Genomic DNA, 15,512 nt, shown 5'->3' with positions numbered 1-15,512 from the left:
GCTTTCCAAGTGAGATAAAACTTGAGAATAAGTAACGACTACTATAGTTTCTCTTATTTTTCCTTCATTGCATGAATAAAAATAGTTTAATTTCTTATCCATAAAGAGAAATCATAAGAAATTATCTTCATCGCGAATTGTAGAGTTTCATAGATTCATTGGATTCTTTTCTTATTAATTTTCAATTGTGAAAAATGCTGTTCACATGTAACTGCATTTTGTAAACAAAGCAATTATTCTTAGTGCAAAAATTCATAACTAAGTGTATTTTTTTAAAAGTATGAATAAAAGTTAATAAAAAATGTGTATCTCCAAACCTCTGAATAAGAGTTATGTCAGACTGTAAATTAATTAGTTCTATATACACTCTTAGACAACAACAACAACTAAAAAAAAAAAAAAAAAAAAAAAGATGCACCAAGAAGATATAAAGCAAATTGGACACAAATTGATATGCAAACAGGTTTCGACAGAAAATGCAAAATTTTACATTTTGGCTGCCAATGAATGAATGGTTATCGCTACAGCGCATCTGATCTACACAATTGGCAGGATATTTAAGAGGAGAAATTACGATTACAGGTCATAAATTCTTCACGAATTTCATTCTGTGTTGTCTGGTAGACAGTAACTATGCCTCGCATACAGGTGCACGAACGATACACGCAGATGTCAGAATTTAAGAAAGGTAGTGTAGTTGGGCTCAAACAAGCCAGTTGGTCTTATCAGCGAATAGTTCGACATTTGAGCAGGAGCGATGCCCCTATTAGACGATGTTGGCAGGAATGGGTGAACCACGGCTGCACACAGCAGCAAGAAGGAAGCGGTAGGCCTAGAGAAACGACAGAACGTGAAGACCGAGCAATCATCAGAACGGCACTCACAGTCCCAGATGCATCATTATCATTGATTGTATGTGCAACTAGTGCTTCAGTGACTGTAAAGGACCATTCATAGACGGCTCCCAGAAAGGGGACTGAGGTCACGACCCCCCTTGCACAAACTACCATTGACCTCTGTACAACGTCAAGCCTGTTTGCAGTGGTGTTGGGCTCATTTGCACTGGAATGTCACTGACTGGAGTACAATAGTCTTCAGTGATGAGTCCCGCTTTGAACTGAGCCCCAATGATCAGCGAAGGCGATTCTGGAAACGCCCCAGACAGCGGTGTGATACCAACCTGACTGACTTCCGGCAGACAGGCTGACAACCAGGAGTGATGGTCTGGGGTGCGATTTCATTTCATAGTAGGACCCCTTTGGTTGTCATCCGTTGCAACCTTACAGCACAGCGGTATGTCAAAGAATTTCTAAGGTCCGTTGTGTTGCCCTTCATGTCACGCCACCCTGGGCTTACATTTCAGCAAGATAATGCCCACCCCCACACTGCACATGTTTCTACTGCTTGCCGAACATTACCTTGGCCAGCAAGGTCAGCGGATCTCTCTCCTATTGAGCATTATGAGCAGGGCCCTCCAACCAGCTCAGGATGCTGACGATCTAATGTGCCAGTTGGTCAGAATTTGGCATGATATCTCTGAGGAGGACATCCCCAACCTCTACCTATCGATGCCAACCTGAATAACTGCTTGTATTTGGATGGTGGACAAACGCGTTACTGACTTTTTCACTTTGTGAAGTTCTATCACGTCAATAAATCATCCAATTTTTCTCAAACTATAATTTTCTATACATGTACTTCACTTCTACCGATTTTAGTCCCATTCTAACTCCTTCTTGGTGCATCTTTTTTTTTTTTTTTTTGTCTAAGAGTGTATATATATTTTTTTGTGTATTCATGCATTCGAAAGATACATAAAATTGCTTCAGGCCAACAATTCGAGACTACTGTTCTAGACTTTCAAAAATAAAATGCAGATACTTATTTTTATGGACCAATAGCTCCTTTTAAATTCAATTTGCTATTTCCTTCAACAGGCAAACTGGAAACTTTCCAGATAAAAATCTTGATTTTTGCCAAATATTTGAAAAATCATATTCTTACTTTCCAAATTGCAAACATTCATCTTTGATTCGTTTCTCTTTTCCTTTTTTCTAGACAGGTAACACTGCTGCTAAAAAAATTACCAAACCTGGGAAAAAATTGCTTTTTTTCTTCAGGTTTGTCAATTTTTTAGAACTGAAATTTTTTATAATTTATGTATATTTATATCTTTTCCATTTTATTGTAGCAAACAGAGTACATCTTTTTTAGCTTTTCTTATTTTTCAAATTCTCTTCTCCTCAAAAACATAACAAAACACACTTTCAGTGCAACAGACTTCTGGAGTATGTGATTCATTCACTTCAACGAAGATATTACAGCAAATACTATTGAAATGCACCCATTCTAATATTTAATCTATTACATCAAGTTTTACTGAAAGAATTATTTCTAAATTATTTTCTTTAGGCTGCCTTTTCTAAACAGCACATAAATTACAAATAAAATATTTATTTTTTTGGATTCCATATAGCCTATACATACACACAAGGTGTCTCAGTACCATGATTACAAACTTGTAGGAGAAGTAAGGTGCATGTAGATGGCTCATCGCACAGTAATGCTCAGCCAGAAAGGGTTTCTTAGTGTAGCAGATGATGCTGGTTTGCTCTTGCAAGGAAGCGCTGGATTACGATTTTGAAACGTCTTGGTTGCACCTTAAACCTTCTACAAGTTCATACTCAATTCACACTACAGTTCATACTACACTACATTACAAGTTCATGCCCTACAAGTTCATACTATAGTTCTTAAGAAGCAAAAAAGGAATTCAAAACTTAATCCAATTATGCGGAAAAAAAAGGAATTCAAAACCTAATCCAATTATGAGCTGAAAGCTAAAATAACTGGTAGTAATATTGAAAAATAAAACATTTAAATCCATTACATTCAATCCAGATGAAGCCATTAAAAAAATAATGGATTTAAATGTTTTACTTTTATTTTTCTACATATTAAAAAAATACGTTTTAGGTTAAAACAAAAAACAAGTGAACACTAAAAAGGAAAAAAAATTGCAAACTAACCTTGAGTAGATCTCCAAAAAAGTTTAGTTCTTCTATACCAAACTTTTTCCACCGGAATGATGGTTGTTTTAGTATAATTCTCAAATTAACTATACCAGACCATGGGATGGCACTCTTAAAATAAAATAAATAAATAAATATCAGCTCAAATACACAAATAATGCAAATATATACTGCTTTTTATTGTCAAAATTATCTTTAGGGCTTACACATAAAACTTACTTTTATAAATTTATGGATTAAATCAATTTATACAATTTTAGAAAATCTAAAAATACAAATAAATATATTAATAAACTCTATCACTACAGGAAAATGACAATATTCCAGCATCCAATGGTTTGTCATACACAAGAATACTGCACTGTTTTGATTAACATTCTTGTCATAAGATTATGCTATGGTTTCAATTCTGCAGTATTTAGAAAGGCTCTGCAGTTGTATCACATCTTTTTGCCATTTTTAAATAGCCTTTTGTTCAAAACTTCATGTTTACATATTGTTTACTTTCATTATATTTATTAATTTAATATGTTTTTAAAACTTGACAGAAATGTTGATAAAACAATAAGTTAATAAATAAATAAAACAAAAAATGTGAATTTAACAATCCATCAGAATTCAACCCACAGATTAAGATTTTATTCAAAATTTTAAACGTAAATATAGTTATTTCTTTGTGTAAAATTGATTAAACTCTGATTTCAGCACAAAAACTTCCACTTAATACAAATGAAGCAATTTTCACAGCTGCTGTTACTTGGAAACAAGTAAATAGCCCAATAAGCCAAATATTTGCAAGACAAATAATTCATGGCCAGCCATTTAAAGTCAAGAAATATTTTTATATAATTAATGGTCACATCACATCACTTGAAAACTTTTAAGAATACTTATATTAAGTGTATTTAAATATAGCTAACTATAAATAAGCTACAATGCAACAGATTTTCAACAGAGGAAAGACTTCAAAATAAATAAATGTAAAAAAAAGGGGGAGACTAGTATACCTATTTTATCTTTCATTTAAAATTAATAATTATGCATTAGTTAATACATGTGGTTAATATTGGTTAAAGTAGATTGCAAAGTGCCCTTTGTATTATTGTGAAGTTGTTATTTCATTTATCGCCAAGTTCTTGTTTCATTTATGATAACCTGAGTAGTTGAATTGCTATGAAAAGCCTATTATGACGTAATCAGCTGTGTGATTACGGTAAATTTTGAATTATGGGAAAATATTTGTAAGGGCTTGTGGTGTGTGTTGGTTAGGAAGAACATTGCTTGTTTTGTGGTTTAGACAGTAGAATGGCTGAATGTGGTAAAATAAATTTGAAGTTTCTGTACGATTTGGAAAGAAAGAGGAAAAGAGCATTAATTGACTGGTGTGTAAATGAAGGTTTACTTAGGAGTCATTATTAAATGTCTTGTTTTTAGGAAGGAAATGCGTATGGATGAATGTTGGACAATATCAGCATCTATGTTCTGCCAAAAATTGCCAATTTTCACCAAGGGGCACCGCTAAATATGTTTTTACCTTAATATTTAACAAACTAAAAGCAAATTTCTCACTAACCTTACATTTCTAGGTGTTCCTGAAATTTGAAAAGATTGTACATATTTTGTTTGTTCCATAGCAAATTCATATGTTTTGAATCTAAATTGTTTTCTCTTCCTAGTGTGCTTTAAAATCACAATTTTCCATATCTAAGATTTGTGCTGAATCAAATGAATTATTGCAGTAGTCATCTTTATTCTGTATACTCTTCATAGTCATATCACCTAGGTTTACAAATTCATTCTGGATAACTAAAAGCTTTTTTAAATTAAATAAAAAATATGAAGATAATTTTTACATCATGAATTTCAGCACAAAAGCAGAATACATAAAAAATATGCTTTTATTCTGTTTATGGTACAAATTTATTTCAGAATCAACTAACTTGGCAAATTAACCACTAAATTCATATTGCTACTCTAGCATGGGGACCAACATTAAACAGCTGCAGTTAATTCATTTACAGATTCTTCTCATTTTTATAATGTATTGAGCACAACAAATAGTTCTGCTATTATGTGTTCTGTCTGTATATATGTTACGGTGAAACAACGAAATCTGGAGAATGTCGACTTTCACAGGTGAATGTCAACATTCACATAGTCTCTTGGTGTATGTCTGAAATATTTTCCAAATACTCTTATTTCTTACTTACACCGGTCAATGTCGACATTCACCATGTACTAATGGTGAATGTTGAACATATAACAATATTATATTTTCTTCTCTGTAATTCAGTTGCGAATAAACGCACTTGAGACTTGAAATAAGAACTTAAGAACATGAGAACCTAAAACACACAATACATTCAAAATGAGAAAGGAAAATAATAGAAGTTAAAAACTTACTTAATTATACAGTACGTTCTAAATGAGAAAATAAAATAACAGTAATAAAAAACTTACTAAATTATGTCATTCAAATCTTATTTATTGCAACAACTTAAACTATTATGGCACTTTATGACCTCTCTTTTTGACTTTCACCAGAGCATATCTGTGATTGTCGACATACACCAGCGAGGGTCCGAATATACAAGAATGTAGTGAAATATTCGGTCTTTCACCGATGTATTTGGTGAATGTTGATATTCTCCGGTGAAAGTCGACATTCTCCAATTTCGGTCTTTCACGGTAACATATATACAACTGCCAACCCTGAAATATGGAGAATTAGGAGTTCTCATCTGAAAATATTTCTAAGAGATTTTCAATGTTGTGCAGTGATGCAATTTCAAAAGAATTTATAACTGACTTATATTCGTACATGATGCAGGTTATTGAACTACTCAAAACATCATTCAGATGTAAAATATATTGACGTTTAATTTGACATTCTAAATTTTACGTTTTCTAGCTACTTTCATTTAGTTTTCTTACACGTTTTTACTAAAACAATCCTGGTTAAGAAAGAAAAGCTTTTATTTACCAAAATACTTTTGAATACGATGAAAATAAAATAATAAATATATATATAACATTATGTTGGTAAACTTACCAATGCTAGACTAAGACATTTCAGATCAAATAAAATTTAATAAGAAAAATTAAGCATAAAATTTCTACAGAAGGAAAGAACAGAATTTGGATGATTTAGTTTCATTAATTCAATAAATTTAATTTATTACTGTGAATATTTTCCTTAGGCTAAAAATTAAAAATTGTGAAAATTCACTGATTCACTGAAGACATGGTGAAAAATGGTAGCTATTTAAATATATTATAATACATATATTTAAATGCACCCAAAACATGTGATTTCTATGTTCTTTAGCATTTTATAGAAAAAGTAAATATTTTGTGACAAATGTTTAAAAAATAATAATTAGATATTATAAACAAATGCTAAAAAATTATTTTTTGAATCTTAAAAATATTTATCCATATAAGGCTTGAAATATATTCTGAGTAAAGAATGCCCTACCTTCGTGGAGGGAATTGAAAAAACATTCTGAGAATTTTTTTCACATTCAGGTTCTTCCATTAAAATAAAATGTTTCACTGATGTCTGCCATGGAAGGATATCCCTATCTATAATAAACTGAAGTTACTTCAAAGCTGATAAATGACATTCAAAACTATTTATAAATTGAGGTCATTTGCATATTTACAAGCTAAATATTTGGAAATAAACATCGTCCATTAAAAGCTTTGGGAACTATAAGCACACATATGATAAGAACTTTAAATGATGGCAAATAAAAGGATAACAAAAATAAATAAAATGTAACAAACCATACCACTTGTTGGCAACACTTAAAGAATATTAATAATTGGTACAGCAATCTTGAAACCTAATCAAATGCTCATATTCCAAAGCAGTTTGAATTTGAATATCAGAACGTGTCGCACGAGAGCTCTTTTGCAACAACGGTATGATATTTGACTGCCATATAACACACCCAGGATCGAATTCCAAGGTCATTATTATCTTCAATGGCAGGTTAAACTTGTGCACAGCTGCACTTCTTATTGGTGCTAACAGATGGTGACATGAGCAAACAAATACATACCAAGCAGCATCAAGCTAGCATACCGTGTGATCACTACAATAGCAATCTGCAGATTCCACACTTTCTCCTACCAAGAACAAATGATGAACTACCTTGCACATACCGAGGTTCTCTCAATCACGCTCATTCATACAACAATGGGTTTAACTAACCATGCCCACACATTGCAGTCACAAGCCATCAACACAAACATCAATCTCATGAAGGCACTGACTCATAACCCCACCCACGAAGCAGGCTCAGTTCACAGTGACCAATTGTATCTCCTCATGTTGCATCAGAAATCCTTAGGAGTGTATAGTGACATCAAGAGCTAATCAAATGCTTACATTCCAAAGCAGTTCGAACATCAGAATCTGTGATACAGGAGTTCTTTTGCAACAGCAGTATAATATTCGATTGTGTATAACAGATCCAGAATCAAATCCCAAGGTCATTGCGCAGGCAAAGCAATGCGGTAATGCGTTACTATGAACTGACAGTTCGTTGCTCAGCTGTAACGTAAAGTTTCTTTAAAAATGCCAAGAAACACGACAATGTCAAGACAATGAAGCATTTTGGCACCTTCCACTATGAAATTCTGGAAGAAGGTCAATACTTGCGTCCACTTGCGGCTTTTGTGATGGATGACAACTTTCCCACTTAACTCTACTGCACTGTACTGCTTAAAGACCCTGACAGCCAATCAGAACTCGACTGCCTCCAAGTCAAGACTAACTTCCCTCTATTCTCATCTGGTGAACTGTAAAATATTCTATAGTGCTCACTTTCAATTTTATCATATTGCATACATTTTTTAAAGCATTTTGACATATTACATGCCTACTTTTGAATGAATTTTAATGTGTAATTACCAGATACTGTTTTTGTGCCTACTGTCTCAAGATGCTGGCTGCTGCTGCAGTGACAAGGGTCACCTCTCTTTATCTCCAGTCATATCCCTGCCTTTGACCTACACTAGTCATGAGCCTTTACTGTCATGTGTCCTCTCGAACACCAACCTCACCAAACAAGTTGTGTAAATATACAAGTTGTGTAAATATGCACAATAATCTCAGCATATAGTGTGGAACCTGAAACCCAAGCTCATTATCATCTTCAAGGGCATGTGAAACTTGGGTGCTGCAGCACTTTTCATTGGTGCTAACAGATGGTGACACAAGCAAGAACCTATATACCAAGCAGCACAAGAAAGCATACCAAAATGTGATCGCAACAATTGGCAATAATGAAAGCTAAAATTAAAATCCTTTGACGTAAAGTTATATCAGTGTTTTTAGTTCTGTTGGGGCTCTTGTACACAGCACACTTCATCACCTGAAATCCCTACACTTTTCCCATTTGTTTCTGCTTTCCTCATTTCATCTTCTATGTTGGATTTATATGCAGTTATAATCGGAGTTGATGCCAGGTATTTTGCTGCCTGGTGCAATTTCTGTAGGTCTTATATTCTGCTGTATGACATTTCACATAATTTTAGAGATTTTGCCTTCTCTAAATACTGCTGTGCAGTGCCTCCCTTAAATTCTAAAAATTTTGCTGCCTTTTAATTCTGCCACCCAGATGACAGACAGATAAACTATGAGTGAAAAGGGTACTATTTACAATGACACACACCTATTTTCAAAAACTAGTGTTTTCAGTTTTATTTACAAATACCAGTTACTTATGACTTACTTTTTTCTGGTCATTAACTACTAAAGAGTTTTCACCAGTAGATCGCATTAAAGTGCACTAGGCAAAGATATTTCCAAATAAATGATACTAGGGAAGTACCAACACCCGCGGGAGAAGAAAATTCAGCTGCATGAGCAGGCATATCTTAATACTTATGAAAGTAGGCATTCATCATAAAAATTGTGCAGTGATAAGCAATTTTACTGATCAACCTTCTTAAAACCTGCTTCTTTTTGAAAAAAAAAATCATTTAAAATATTTTTAATAAAACAATAGTTTATTTAAAAAGTTTCGATAATGAACTCGCATAAGTGTTCGAACACTTTGAACAAACAATCATAAAAAATATAAATAATGGGACATGCAATATTTCATTGGATACACTTAACCTTTTCAGGATGGGCATCCCAAACACGTCACTGGAGAACTAATGCAAAGAACAGGTGATGTGTATAATAATTTTAAGCTGAAACATGTTTTAAAGATGACTAGATGGCATCCCGTGCCCATTACTTTTGAAATTAATACAGTTTTAGGATCCTGACCTCCAGTTTGATCACATTCTGCGTAATGTTAGTGTCGGCTGTTGCCGGGGAAGAGGCAGAGTTTAATATAAACAAACAGAGCTCGTCTCTTTAGTTTGCCATGTGATATAAATATTTGCGTTTCTGATATCCCTTCAATCCTTTTTTTGCTATCATGTAGGGTCTTTTAGGGTTACTATCTGGAAGTTCTATTACACTTTGCATTGCTTTTATCACTTATATTTTGCTCACTTCCCTTTTTATTTCGGAAAGCCTTGACTGCAGTTTATTATAGAGAAAAAGCGTTATTTATCAGAGTAAGGATATACCAATGAATCATCACTCTCATTAGAGAGTTAGAGAGTAATATTTCTAGTGATTCTCATACAGACATTTCATCAGAGACTGAGATCATCGAGTATCAGCCTTTCACTTCCTGCAAAAGATTTTGTTATTTCTTCTTGTAAATAGTCTTTCATGTATTATTTTATTCATTTTAAAATTCGGAATAATTTGAATAGTGCTTTCGAAAATTATTTCTCAAAGTAAGCAAATTGTTTTACAAATTTTCATATAAAGTAGAGGAAAAAGATTATTAAATGCTCATTTAAACATATATGATAGCTTAAGTAATAACCTAAAACACTATTAAAAATTATGATGTTAGGACTTCTTTTTTTCTCCTCCTAAAGTTAGGTTTAGTGACGCAAAACTTCCATCTTGTGGGACAATTCCTTTCAACATCCATCTGTCCCGATGGAACATCTTAAACAAAGGTGCAATGTCTCGAAAGGGTTAATTAAAATTACACTTTTCATCTGCTTTGACATGGATTCAATTCATATTTTCGTAATAGAATGTCCCATTCCTCTGTAAGAATTACTTCTAGTAGAGCTTTTGAAGAAATTTGTACCAGAAATGTATCCCTATTCTTTTCCCCAACTTATTCCATAGATGTTCAATAGGATTTAAGTCTGGGAATATGCAGAAGTTTTGATAACTTTGGGACAGTTGCATAATAACGACAAACATTTAAGGCTCTATGTTTAAAACTGTTACCTTGATAGAGCTTGAATGTATTTTGCATTCCAAGTTTTCCTGAAAAATTTGGAGCAGCTTTCAGGCTTTTTTAAGAATATTTGTGTATTTACATTGATCCCAATCTTTTCTGAAAAAAACTAAATTTTCCATCCCCAAATCATTATGCTTCTACTCTTATGCTTGACAGTAGGCCATAGAATTTTCAGAATCAAATTTTCATTCAGCTTTTGTTATGCAGCAATTCACCCCCTGGACTCAAATATATTCAATTTCAACTTGTCTATACATGTAACATAGTATGATAAACAGTGTTCGCTTACCTTTTTACAAACATTAGGCATATTCTGCTTGTTTTTTGTTGACAAAGAATTTCCTTCTTACTGATCACCCCTTGTATCCTTATGCCGTAATAAGTCTTGTAAAAATTTTGACCCTAATATTTATTGCAAACATTCATCTAAATCCCATATAAGATTTACAACATTCATTTTTCCATTTTGTCCAACTTTTCATAGAATAAATTTGATTCCCCTGCATTAGTTCAGAATGTGAATCTTCATTCATTTATTCAGACTTCAGGATATTTTGAACAGTCCCACACAATTTTCTTCTTTAATACATCAAAGTAAAATTAGATGCTTTATGTCAAAGGTTTCTGGAGTATTTTGAATACTTTTACCATCTTCAGAATGCTGAATTAATAAATTTTTAACATAATTTGGCATTAACTTTAGGGTCTTGCTATGTTCATTTCAGATATGGAAATGTTACAAGCAATAATTTGCAAATGCAGATGATAATTTTTGTGACATATTTTACATATTTTCATCTAAAAAAAAATTAAGAAAAGAAACATCCCTTTTTTAAATAAGTTATTTTATTGCAAGGAATATTTTGATTATATTTTTTTTTATTTATTTATTTTGTAACAAGCGAGTCTTAAAATAAGAGAGAAAACAGTATACAGTCAAAAGTCGTTAATTCGGACACCCATAATCCGGACCTCAAAGCTAAAAACTTTCTGCGCATGCGCCGCGTTCACACATGCGCATAGGCTTTTACGCGTGCGAGTAAGACCTTTACGACTGCGCATATGCGTGTGCGCAAGCGCAGAATATGTTTTCGCGTGCGCGTTTAATGTATAACGGATGGTATAAGCTAAAATTATCTAATTATCTATTTCAGTTAATGTTGATGATTGCGTTGTTCCTTAATCTTCGAATTGGATCCGGCTTATTATATTTTGAAGACTGTAAGAGCAATTTTATAACAGTAAGCTTGAACTTTCGATTATGTCAAATAGAATTTATGACACTGGAACTCCCAAAGGATGTACAAAACGAAAGTATGTTTCGATATCCATCAAACAAAAAGTGGAATTGCTACAAAAAAATGGATAAAGGCATATCCTTTGTTTATCTAACCATTCTGAAATCTGTTTATCAATTTCACGCTGCACTGCGCGGGGGGAGGGGGAACGTCGCGGTGCGCAATGAACTGGAAGTTGATCTGTCAGCACTATCGTTATCTTCAGGGCAGATGTTTTTATTTTATTCGGCTTATAATTCCTTACTAAATGTAGTATTTCATCTCAATGTACTCCGTCTTTGATATGATTGAAATCAAATTCCTCGTCATTATAAATATCACGAATACAAATCAAATAGTTTTCTGGTTGCAATTTTCTAATTTCGGCTATGCGTAATGTATGCTTTACACATGCGCGCGTTGAAAGAAATTTTAATAAAGTAAACAAATAAATATTAAGCTTTTTTCTTTTTTTTTTTGTGTAAATTTTGATACCCTTATTTTATACCTTATCCTTATGATTAGATCATAATTGCTCATTATTTTATAAATTACGGTTTCATATTTTTAATTTTATAATTTCTGCATGCCATCTTACCAGATTTAAAGTGATGATCTATAATCCGGAAAAATCGATAATCCGGAATCGCCGAAGTCCCGACGAGTCCGGATTAAAGACTTTTGACTGTATTAAAAAAATTGGAATCTGTGTTTCAGCATTTAGTATAAGATCTACGCAAATAAGTTTCAGAAATACAAGAGTGCACAAACAAATGTGCCAATGTGAGTATGAGTTTATTAAGTGCCAAACTGTGGCAAGCTGGTTGTGTTAATGCATAAGTACCTTTTTTTCTAATATAAGAAACATACCTTTTAGGTTAATTTTTTTTCAATACACAAAAATTAAATGACACACTTAAAAAGAAAAATTCTTGACATTAGCTTGAAAACAAGAACTGTAACAAGAGATAAGAAAGATAAGAATAACACAGTTTAGTTTAATTGGTATATATATATATATATATTTCTGTAGAAAGTTGCTTGCCACATGTTACCCTATAGCAATACAGATCCAATATTTAGTTGGAGGAGGACCTTTCAAAACATCATTTTCACAAAATTTCTAGTAATGCTTTACGGTGTGTATTAAAACATACTTTTAACATCCTTCTCAGCAGGCACCCTTTTGCAGGACAGACCAATATATGCAGTATAATTATTACGAAAACATATCTCTCCAATCTGCAATAAAGAAAGAATTTTAAATCAATTTCCTTTAACAAATAATTTACAAAATATATTATTACTTGCCATTTTGTAACATGATAAAAAGATAATAATAAATACTAAATAAATCTACAATAAATGTGAAATCAGAAGGGAATTAATATAAGATGAAAAATTAAACAGGTAGTTTTACAGCCGACTCAGTTTCAATTAATTGACTGTTGTTATATGCATCATAAATGACCATATACTGAATTTGACTTCAGTATGGAATGTATGACACTGATTTGATTTCAAAACAAATAGAAATATTATAAAGAAAATTTACACACTTCCCTCTTCCCCACACACACAAAGTGTAGACATCTGAATCCTATAGCTTTCAAAATTGTTTAAATCGCAGCAAGCACCATGTTAATGAGAATTCTAAAACCTAAAAACTAAGACTTCTCAGACTTCCTTATTATTTATTATAGATCAAAATTTGTCTCTTGATTATTTTGGTGTTTTCTAAGTTGTTTGCTATCTGCCGTGTACTTTTTTGGTCATTTTCTGATGCAATTATGCAACACATTTTTTTTGGGGGGGGGGAGTTCTTCACATTTTCAGCTTGATACTAGACAAAATGGAATGGTCAAGAACAACAGCAAGAGAACATTTTCTAAGTTCACAACAAAATATTTCAAAAAAACCCAATGGGATAAGAACACATTCATTTATTTCCTTTTCCTGAACAAGCTTTCATCAATTTTCAGAATTTGCAGCCTCTACGCATTTTAACTTTAGAACAAAATAATGAGGAATTGGCATGTACATTTCTCAAGTAATTATTTCAATCAGTTCCTGTATTTGATAAATTTGATGAAAGCATAGATTCACAAAACTCGGTAGATGTTAATATCTGACACCATAATAAATGAACTAACAGTAACAAAAGGAACTGCATGATCCAACAAACCATATTTGTGTTTGGGCACCTTTTTCTTCACAGGAGGAAAAAATGGTGAACGGCTATTCCAGCTTCGAGACACATTTAAATTTCATGTGGTTAGTTGAATGCAGTCTTTGTTTCAGAAAAATATCTGGCTGATCTTTGGAATATGGTAACTGGTAGTTTGGCGACATTTTGGAGGCGATAAAGGTTATTACCTAGGACTTTGGTAATAATGTGAGAAGCACTCAGTTAGGATTACGTGTTATTTTGTGCGAGGGAAATGAGAGATCATGAGATATGTCATGTGACATTAATGGACGAATTACAGTTGTTTAATCGGAAAAGGGGGGAAATCTGGAAATTTCGTATTTAGCTTTATTCTGTGTTGTGTGAAACGTGACATTAATGGACGAATTACAGTTCTTTAATCGGAAAAGGGGGTTAATTTGGAAAAATTATTTTGTATTAAGCTTCACTGTGTGTTGTGTGAAATAGTGTTGATTAATTTTCTATTAATTTCTTATTACTTGGTGAATAGACTTCCAGTTGACTACTGGATTTAGGATTTAGAAATTAGCAGTAGTACTGCAGCCACGTAATGAAGATTCTAAAGACGATTAGGTAAGTTAGTATTTTTAATCATTTTAGGATATTATTTTTATGCATTGTTCTAAATGTAAGGAGTAAATTAATGTGGCATTATTGGAAAATTGTTATTAGCAATGATTTAGTTTAAAGTAATTAGGATTGTAATCTAATTTTTATTAATTTAATGTATGTGCTTATTTATATTTTATGTAGTGTTTTTTAATTTAATTATATTTTAATTTAATGATCGTGATTTTGTGAGTTATATATTTGTAGTATTTTGGAATACGTTTGAGTAGTGTATTTTCATGCATTTTCGTGAAATTTTTCTAATTTATGAGAAAAAAGCAGTGTACATGGATATAGCGAAGAGTGTGCGCAATGCCATTTTTGTGCAATTCTGGGATGTTTTTTTAAGTAAAAATAAGTCGACGTGTACATGGTTTAGTGATATTTTAATTAAATGATAGTTATTTTGTGAATTTTATGTTTGTAGGAATTTGGTATACGTTTCAGTTGAAGTAAAAGTGTATGGAAATAATTTAAATATTTAACACTAAGTATTTGTAGTTATTTTTAATGTTTGCGTATAAATTCATTAGTGACGTTTATAATATAATAGATAATTTAGAGGTAAAAGCTTTTGGATATTTTATTTATTTTATACATGGAAATGTTCATCCTTGGAAAGGGTATGTACTTTTTCGCGATCAGGTAATTTCATAAATGTGCTTTTTATCGAGTTTAAAGATTAAGAAAATTTTCCTGCATTTTCGTGCAAATTTTTTTAATTTATGAGAAAATAGCAGTGTAGATGGATAAAGTTAAGAGTGTGTGCAATGCCATTTTTTTGCAATTCTGGGATGTTTAAGTAAAAATAAGTCGACGTGTAAATAGTTTATGTGTATGTGCTATTCTGAAAAACGCGCAAGGAGTTTGCGATTCTGCACTTTTTCCCAATTTTGCAGTTAATATTTGTCATGACTGAGCAGTTTTGTTACATAAAATTTCTATCATCAGTGTAATTCGGCTAGTAGATTGTTGGAAAAAGTGTTGAGTAAATAATAAGAAAAGAAACATGTCTTTACTTCGTGAAGACAAAATGGCGGTGGAA

At 32.3% G+C, this 15,512-nt stretch overlaps 1 protein-coding gene across 1 annotated transcript in view; it reads right to left on the bottom strand.

Annotated features, from left to right (window-relative positions):
- The window catches only part of LOC118185932 (nicolin-1-like), a 31,370-nt gene that overhangs the window by 13,943 nt on the left and 1,915 nt on the right, over positions 1-15,512 (bottom strand). The window contains exons 2-4 of the mRNA XM_035355904.2: positions 12,807-12,891; positions 6,511-6,617; positions 3,030-3,143 (exon numbers count right to left, since the gene is read on the bottom strand). Of these exons, the coding sequence (XP_035211795.1) occupies positions 3,030-3,143; positions 6,511-6,617; positions 12,807-12,891 (306 nt within the window). The remainder of the gene's footprint in view (positions 1-3,029; positions 3,144-6,510; positions 6,618-12,806; positions 12,892-15,512) is intronic.

The sequence above is a fragment of the Stegodyphus dumicola genome, chromosome 12 (assembly GCF_044657685.1).
Source record: "Stegodyphus dumicola isolate Sdum_Otavi_A_Nest chromosome 12, ASM4465768v1".
NCBI lineage: Eukaryota > Metazoa > Arthropoda > Arachnida > Araneae > Eresidae > Stegodyphus > Stegodyphus dumicola.
Note: the sequence above shows the minus strand (reverse complement) of the source record. Positions and strands in the feature narration are given on the sequence as shown.